This window comes from Chenopodium album, chromosome 14, assembly GCF_948465745.1.
Source record: "Chenopodium album chromosome 14, dcCheAlbu1.1, whole genome shotgun sequence".
Lineage (NCBI taxonomy): Eukaryota > Viridiplantae > Streptophyta > Magnoliopsida > Caryophyllales > Amaranthaceae > Chenopodium > Chenopodium album.
This window is the reverse complement of record NC_137847.1, coordinates 14,082,593-14,091,326: the sequence shown is the minus strand read 5'-3', so window position 1 is coordinate 14,091,326 and position 8,734 is coordinate 14,082,593. Positions and strand designations below refer to the sequence as shown.

The window sequence follows — 8,734 nt, the reverse complement described above, 5'->3', positions numbered from 1 at the left end:
TCAAAAGGGCAAATTTGTCAGGTCTCCATTATCCCAGCAACTCATCGAGCCGTTTTCGCTTCACCCGGGCATGTTATGTGTTTTAAATTAGATTAATACCATATAATGTGAATTTTAAACCTTAAATATATTATCTTATGTCCCTTACCAGTAGCTTTCCCTTGAATGCATTGGAATGTCCCTTAGTTGCATTCTGTCCCTTAGCTTTAGTATGCTTACTCTTTCCCTTAGCAATTTTTGCCTTTCCCCTGATTGTAGTACCTTTTCTGCCTTTCCCCCTCACAACTACCCCAGAACCTGTTTCCTGATTCTTACCATTTGCATCCTGTTCCAGATCATTAGCAGTTACAGAACAATTACAATATTCAGGCAGTGACCACAGGGTTCAAGGTGTAATAGCTTTAGTTGATGTTCACGGTTAACAAAAACACTTACATGACCGGCCTTCTTCTTACTATTGGTCTTCTTGTTCCCAGTTTCAGCATTAGCAGTTGCATCATCTCCTACACCACCCTACGACAAAATATCAAAAACAACATTTCTCAGAGAGTTAGTAAAAGATTGTATAATAGTTGTCAGTGTTCAGGGCTGCACTTACATGTTTGGGCTTCTTGTTAGTGTTAGCGTTCTTGTACCCGGTTTCAGCCATTCTTTTGTGCCTTGAACCCTTTGGCCTTCCCTTTTGCCTTTTCTTAATAACAGGATCTTTGATAACAGGGTCCATTGAAGGTGGACAAGTTTCGTGATCAGAATGAATAGAGTTCTGAACTTAGGAGGTTGTTCCATCTTCTCCTACTGATGAGAGTGTGCTCACTACAGGAACATTTTCTTCAAGCTTCTTGTCCCTACACTCGTTAACTGCTGCTTGAAGTTTCGAGAGTGCTTCAATTACGATCTGGACCGTTTCATCGTTCACCATCGCAGCGGTTTCACATAAAGGCTCAAATTTTTTCATCATCTTGTCAAATCTCTTCACATAATCCGTCTCGTCGGGATCATGATCTGTAACCTTGACCCTTGTGTGCTTCCGGGGAATGTCCTTCTGCCAGCGTGATAAAATGTACTTTTCCGGAAGATCTTGCACATCATTTTCATCGAGGATCCTAATGGAGTGTTTGCAAAGTATGCCATGTGTCTCGAACATTCTACATTCACATTGCACCTCCTTTGTGATCGGAAAGAATGAAACACTATAGATTCTTCGCCTATCTATAATTATATCCTCACTAGCACCGAGAGGTACAATCCATACACGATCCCGCACCAAATAATGAATATGGCTTTCAGACAAAACCCTCTCCTCTCGAATGCTGCAATACATCATCCTCGAACACTCTTTTTGAACTTCTTAGAACTTGTTGTCTGTGTCTAACTTTCGAAAGATTTTTTCAATCTTAAACCCACTAACTAACCTTCTCAGATACTTTGAGCAACGGTCATCTGCACTCACCTCATCTTGAAGCCATTTGTCCAACGCCATGCAATACTTTTGAGGGAACTCATGAAGTTTGGTTTTGCGGTTCACATAGCCATCGAAAAACCGATGTATGCTCTCTACCCTTTGTGTGGTCTTCATACCAGCCCAAAAGAACTCCTTCATGTAAGACGGCACCCACATATAAATCTCTTTGTGGAGGGTTTGCAGCCATTCATTGTCCTCCAACTTATACTCGAATATAAGCTCTGCCCATTGGTCATGGAACTCCACGGGGGTAAAACTCTCGTACACCACCTCTTTTAGAGGGTTAACAAATTCTTGGTAACTAATCAAATACAAATTGAGACAGAATAACGCCTCTTATTAAATATGACCGGGCAGACACAAGCACTTAACACAAGAGACACAAATGCAGGAATATATGCCATGAGCAAGAACACAGGCATCTTTACATGAACTACTAGGATGATATGACATCATTGGTGACAAGGCAGGAAAATACATATCATAGGTGGGGGGGTCAGTTGTAATTAATCCTAGGAACAAACACAGCAGGAACACAACATGGCAGGTACAACACCACATATAAACTAATCATAGTTAGACAGTGTACATTGAAGATATTTGAAATGGCATACTACATTAAAGATATTTGAAATGCAGTCAGGCAGAACAAACTATAGCCATATTTATCAAGTTGATCATGACAATCACAGTAGAACAGTCAATCAAATTTCACAAGCAACAGAAACATATCCTTATTAAATAGTTAAACAGGGTTAATAAAAAAACTAACCGTGCACACTTGCCAAGTTTTTCAGGGATCTTGCTCATAATATGCCATATGCACCAACGATGAATAGTGTTTGGTATGACTTCAAGTAGGGGCCTCCGCATGGCTGCCGCTTGATCAGTCAAAATGGCTTGAGGAGCTCGGTTGTTCATGCATGCTAGCCACTGCCGGAATATCCATTCAAGAGTATCACAATCTTCATGTGAAATAAGTGTACATCCCAACAACAACGTTTGCCCATGGTGGTTCACACCAACAAAGTTAACAAAAGGGAACTCGTACTCATTTGTTAGGTACGTTGTGTCAAAACAAACCACATCACCAAAGTCCTCATAAGCTACTCTACTTCTAGCATCCACCCACAACACATCCTTAAGCCTCCCCTCCTCATCTAAACGTTGTGCATGGAAAAAAATTTGGTTGTCGGCTTGCATTTTTCCAAAAAACTCCATTATTGCCACTACGTCACCTCCAACCATCTTCAATCGCCTAGCCTTGTAGACCTCATGTTGTATATCTTTGACAGTGAACGGCATGTTATTCACTCCATTTCGCTCAGTTGCCATGCACCCGTGTATTTGAGATATCGGCACACCTTGTTCATACTAATCCATCAACCTCTTCTTTACCTTTGAGGTGATGTGCTTCCTGCGATAGTCCTTGACAAGCTTTGCTTGAGCCGGACCTATCAAGTGATTATGCTCTAAGTGCACAGTCTTCAATTCCCAAGCACCATCTTCATTAAGACTAGCATAAATTCGGGCCAAACATTCACACTTTTTTAAAGTCCGCTTCGCACGACTCAACTCATTCTCATATACGGCACCTTCAACTAATCCCCCTGAACCTCCAACTCCCATTGCCTTTGCCCTCTTTTTAGCTTCCCTCCTAGCCCTCATGTTGGGTTTTCCCCAACACTCACACTTCCACGTGGTAGCAATTATCTTACTCTTGTCTTGCTTAGAATTTAATCCCTGCACCCTTGTCACCCCAAACCCCATCTACTCAGCATACTCCTTATAGTAGGCTTCAATTTCTTGCCAAGACCTAAATACCATCCCAAGCTTAGGCTCCTCAACTGTGAGTACAATCATTTGGTTGCTACCAACAACTGTGTGTGTGTCGTATGAATTGTTTTCATGGGGGATAAATACCTAACAGAAGCTGCATTCAAGTCATCAGTTTGACCACCATGCCCAGTGACATTATCAGTGTCAACTACACCATCCTCAACTACTATATCTTCTATGCCTTCACCCTCTACATCTTCAACCTCCACATCTTCCACTCCACATCGATACTATTCCTAAACTTAACTCCACTGCCCCGATCAACAACACCAACCTCAATGCCCCCTATAACCGGTTCCATTTCCGTGTCAAAAATATCAGTCCCCATAACAACCTTTTACTCCTTCACACACAACAAAACAACATAGATTCACATTCCAACTTAAACTTTAGCAATCTTAGCAAGACCAAAAATTATGTGACTCTAACAACAAGGTGCAGGTGAGCAAAATTAACAAGACAGATTCAACAAAGAAACTAGCAAATTCTACCATGTCAGAGGTGCAACAGAAACAAACAATTTCTAATAACCAAAGGTGCAACTGAAACAGTAGCAATCTTAACATGCCAGCCAATTAACAAAATACAGATGCTACAGCCTCAAATCAATTCAATTTTCAGCTATTCAATCTTCCAGGTTACTTCAATGCAGCAATTCAATTTTCACATTCATAAGCAACACAATTTTTCCAAACGAAACCAAATTGACATATTTAGCACTATATTTTTCAATTTTACAAACAAATCAAAACCAAATTTTCACAATCGATATTTAAAGAACAATCAGGTAAAATCACAGAGAACAAATTACACCACTAACTACATCAACCAATTTCCAAATAATATATGCAATTTAATTCACAAATTTAGGTCCAATTACAAAAATCTGCGATTTCCGAACAACCAAACTCCAAACAATATATCAACCACTAACTAAGGGCTTGTTTGGCATCATTTTTTGTTTTCAGTTTCCTGTTTTTTTGAAAACTAAAAACCAAAAGCAGGAAACAAGAAAAAGGTGTTTCCACTTTTCTGTTATCAGTTTTCAAAATTATCATGATTTTAATAAGTCTAAATAATTTTTAATTCATTATGTGACATATAAAATATACTTTTAAAAAACAAAAAACCAAAAAACAGAAAACCACGGTGATGCCAAACGAACCCTAATATTTGCAATTTAATTCACAATTTATAGTTCAATTAACAAAATCTGCTGCATTCGGTACTCCTTACAAATTAGCAGAACCCAACTTCATAAACCCTAGAACGGATATATTACTGCAATAAAACAATGACCAACATTAAACCAATTGACTAACCTCTACTTCCATTCACAGATATTTAAGACTGGAAATCGCCACAGAGCATCAGCTAAGCCGGATCTGGAATCACCAACGAGAATGTGAGTTATCTCCTCTCGCCATTGATATAGAGAAGTAGCATTCTTTTGTTTTTTTGGGTTTACTGCGTGGTCCCAGTTGAGAAGAAAACGTTCGTCAAGTTACCAAAGTCAACATTACTTGCCAGGTAACCATGTCCCCAGCTATAGTCAGTTAGCATTCCAACAAGGTAAAAAGTTGGAGAAATTTTCAATAATGCCACTAGAGAAACAAAGTTCGTTTCTCATGAAGAATAATGGGGGTCTCCTCATTATCTTATTAAGCGTGATTACAAGTACAAATTCCCTTTAATCCTGCAAGAAAGGGCGTGATCAAGCAATAACAATAATAATATCAAGCAACATCACAATCATCATCATAATAATAACCTCAATCTCATTAAAGCATAATAATATTATTAGCAAGATCCTAGGCATGATAATAACAAGATTAATAACAAATCCTAGCATGTCACTAAACATTAAGGATCAAATCTTTATCCCTAACATGAGTCTAACATGATATTAGGAAAGAATAGGAAGCATCATAGAAACATGCATGATATTAGAAATATTAGTTATTACCCTAAACATGATACTAGGAATCATAAAGACATCCTAACATGATACTAGGAATCAAAATAATTAAAGCATGATTTCTATATCAAAAGAATAACAATTAAATTACTTATTTGGATGCCTCGTATCTCTTTCTAATAAAAAAATACACGCGTTAGTAACTTCAAGGAAAATAATAAAACAAACAATTAAATCAAATAATTGAAATAGGGATTTGGGACCAAACCCTCAGGAATTATAAACCTTTCACGTCTAGGGCGAAGGTACCTTCGAACTTGGCTAGGTGTGTCTAGAGCTTGTGAATGCGGAATTTTGTATGAGTGAAGGTTTAGAAAAAGAAGAGAGAGAAAGCTTCTAGCTTTTAGAGAGAGAATAGAATTAGATGGTTGTGAATGATTAGAAACGGAGGTCTAGGACCCTATTCATAGGAAAACAGTCCAAAAACGATAGAAAATACTTCAAGTTCAATACGGAATAAAACTGGCATCTGTCGCCATGCGACAAGCACCGGCGCTAGGCGACATACATTAGCGCCAGGCGACAAACTCTGACATTTGGCGCTAATTAAAAGATAAAACGCGCTTTGTACGGAATCCTTTTCTTAATATGATTGAGCAGCAAATTCCGTGTTTATCAAATTAAAATCGGATTTATCATAAAACACTTATTTTATTCCAAATAAAACTCTTTAAAATAATAATTATCAATCCTAATTCCATTAGAATTTAAAAGAACCTCCTAGATATTCTAGAAGATTAAAATCAATCCTAATAACTTTAGGAATAATAATTAATAGGCCCTCCTCTAGATCATTGAGCCGCATATAAAATTTATTTCGAGCCCAATTTAGTATTTAGGCCATAACTTCCTCATTATTCATCGGAATTGGGCTTATAATATATCGTTGGAAAACTGTTTTCGAGCCTGATCTAACTACACTATTATTGGACCCTTATCATGGACTAAACTAAATTGGACTGGCTATTTTCATAAATAGAGTATAAAAAGAAATATTTTCAAAAACAGAAAGAGAGATATTTTAATAAAAACAACTGCATCACTAGACTTTTCACACTTTCACTTCGTTCGATAATCAAGTGACGTGAAAGGTATTTATCACTGGGTTTGGTTTTGGGGAGACACATTTGGGTGTCTACAAATAGCAAAGAATCAAACTTTGTTGAAAACTTCAATGCTACCATGGGCATTGATAGATGCAGACTAGTGCTGACTCTGCTTAAAGGTAATTAACTAGCCCTGCCTAATTTGATTTAGTGTTAATTTGTAGTCCCAATGCTGATCTGTTGTCATCACTGTTACCGCAGGTATTAGAAGACTAACTATGGTTAGAATGACAACCAGAAGGGAGGCATGTGAGAGCTGGAGAGATGATGTTTGCCCTAATATCATGAAAAGGCTGCAAGTTATTAGCCATGAATCAAGGACATGCAAGTGTTTGAAATCTAGAGATGGAGAATTTGAAGTACTTGATGGGAAATTTATGCTTCCTGTCAACCTAAGGGAAAAGACATGTGTATGTAATGCTTGGAAACTGACTGGATTGCCCTGTAAACATGCTATAAGGGCCATCTTTCATGAAAATCAAGACCCTAGGACCTACATCAGTGAGTGGTACTCTGTCAGAAGGTACAAACTGGCTTATGCCAACTCTATTAAGGGCATACCAGATGTAGAGCAATGCCTGACAACAATTATCCAGAGATTGCCTCACCAGCAATGAAAAGAGGAATAGGAAGACCTGCTAGGAACAAGAAGAGGGAAGAAGGTGAGCAAGCAAAAGGGAAGAGGTCCAGGACTGTAAGGTGTGGAAAATGCCAACAATTTAGGCATAACTCACAAACATGCTATGGTGGCTTGACTGGAAAAGAAAAGGCTTCCTTAGGTGAAACCTCAACTGCTCACCCCAAAGAAAAGCAAGCAAAAAAGCAGAAAAAAGGGTATCAATGAGCCAACCAGAACCAGCAACAATGGCATCATCATCACAACCATTAAGAGTCTCACCAAGGTCAAAGAAAGCTAAGGGAGGTGTCTCAGCATCACATCTTGTATCTTAGTGTCTTTAGAAAAATTGTTCAAAACAGTGCATGGATTTTTAAGTATTAAGACAGTTATTTTGCTTCTTAGTTAACTGTATGCGTCACACATTCATATGGTGTGTTTTTTGGACAGCTTATGGGTTGATGTAATGTTTTGCTTTTGACAAATCAATGAAATATCAACATTATTATTAAGTAAAGACATTGCAAAAACTCATTCATTGTGCACAAAAGTAGTAGTACCAATTTTATTCAACCATTTGCATAACCAAGTACATCAGTTTTAATTCATACCCCTTGTTTCGGGTGAAAACAACGGGACCTTCGGATAGGTCATTTGTAGTGGGCTGAAGAATGAACTCGGTCCAAGTGATGACTGGGCCGAGGATTACCTGCACAACAAACACACGTAAACTGGCCTCGGGGGTTGTGCCGAGGAAGGCCCCTTTGATGATGAAGTCAGTACAGTGTTTAGAGAGAGAGAGAGAGAGCTATGCAAGAGTATTAATTGCTTTGAGGCTTGAAGTGAATGAATGTAGAGAGAGAGGATTGATTGGTTTTATACCTTAGCATAATGGGAGAAATGAGCCTTAAGCCAAGTAGGCTTGCCACGTTGACCGGGCCTCTGACTTGACTTTGAATGGGTTGGAGAGTTGAACCTTTGACCTTGGGCTTTGTAATTGAATCATTTATGGACTGGCCCAATTGGAGTAAATTGGAACCAAACAACTTGTTCCCCAGCCCCGATTTGGAAGCATGACGGGTCGGGTTTTGACTTGCAAAATGGAGGGAAGTAAATGATTTAATTAAAATTTGAATTTGGCATTTATTAGTGAAATAACGGCAGTTTAGAAAGTAATTAAGGAAGTTGGAAGGTTTAGTGGGAAGTTTAATGGAGAGAAATGTGTTAAACGGCTGTTTAAGGTGAGTTAGTGGGGGTTTTAGTGGCGCGGACTCCCAGAATTCCACTTCTGGAAATATTTAAACCACTCTTCCCACTCTCTCTCCTCATTTCTTTGCCAAACTTAATTTAAACTCCACGAAATTCCGCTGTTAACCGCTGTGTGACTTCCAATTTTTGCTTATTGTCCGAGATTAGCACTCCGAAACAGAAATTCGTTGCTCCGAACTTGAAGATCGGCGAATTCCGCTTTAGATAGAGGTAAATTTCCCCGAAGTTTCTTCGGTTTTCTTTGATTTCCAACGTACCCTTGTTTTTTTCGAATTTTTCCCCTTTTCCAATCCCTTCAACTTTTCCGACGACTGAGATGGCCGGAGATCGAGGTAAAAGGCCAGTGAATTTTGAGGAAGGAGAAGAAGTTCCTCCGCCGGTCCCTCGGCGCAATCGGCCGTTGAAGGCAATGCCGCCATTGACTGGTCGCAACCCTCGCCAGTTTGAAAGAGGTGAGTCCTCCT

General features: G+C 38.9%; 2 protein-coding genes across 2 annotated transcripts; one reads left to right on the top strand and one right to left on the bottom strand.

Moving 5' to 3' along the window:
* Nucleotides 1–769: 769 nt before the first annotated feature.
* LOC145577819 (protein FAR-RED IMPAIRED RESPONSE 1-like) lies at nt 770–2,797 on the bottom strand. Its single transcript, XM_081635256.1, has 3 exons — nt 2,235–2,797; nt 1,413–1,763; nt 770–1,310 (listed from the first exon to the last, which is right to left on the bottom strand). The coding sequence occupies exons 1-3, from the start codon at nt 2,795–2,797 to the stop codon at nt 770–772; spliced, it is 1,455 nt and encodes a 484-aa protein (XP_081491382.1).
* Nucleotides 2,798–6,461: 3,664 nt separating this feature from the next.
* LOC145577818 (uncharacterized) lies at nt 6,462–7,229 on the top strand. The gene is made up of 3 exons (XM_081635255.1): nt 6,462–6,504; nt 6,587–6,908; nt 6,950–7,229. Exons 1-3 carry the CDS (start codon nt 6,462–6,464, stop codon nt 7,227–7,229), a joined length of 645 nt encoding a protein of 214 aa, XP_081491381.1.
* The last annotated feature ends 1,505 nt before the right edge of the window (nt 7,230–8,734 follow it).

What these genes read in the sequence shown, in the direction of transcription:
- LOC145577819 (XM_081635256.1), bottom strand. Translation starts at nt 2,797, where the DNA reads ATGGCAACTGAGCGAAATGGAGTGAATAACATGCCGTTCACTGTCAAA. An exon ending in AAACTTGGCAAGTGTGCACG is followed by an intron (nt 1,764 to 2,234) that starts GTTAGTTTTTTT and finishes GTATTTGATTAG; the next exon opens with TTACCAAGAATTTGTTAACC. An exon ending in TGCTCAAAGTATCTGAGAAG is followed by an intron (nt 1,311 to 1,412) that starts GTTAGTTAGTGG and finishes GATGTATTGCAG; the next exon opens with CATTCGAGAGGAGAGGGTTT.
- LOC145577818 (XM_081635255.1), top strand. Translation starts at nt 6,462, where the DNA reads ATGGGCATTGATAGATGCAGACTAGTGCTGACTCTGCTTAAAG. An exon ending in AGTGCTGACTCTGCTTAAAG is followed by an intron (nt 6,505 to 6,586) that starts GTAATTAACTAG and finishes CTGTTACCGCAG; the next exon opens with GTATTAGAAGACTAACTATG. An exon ending in GAGTGGTACTCTGTCAGAAG is followed by an intron (nt 6,909 to 6,949) that starts GTACAAACTGGC and finishes AGGGCATACCAG; the next exon opens with ATGTAGAGCAATGCCTGACA.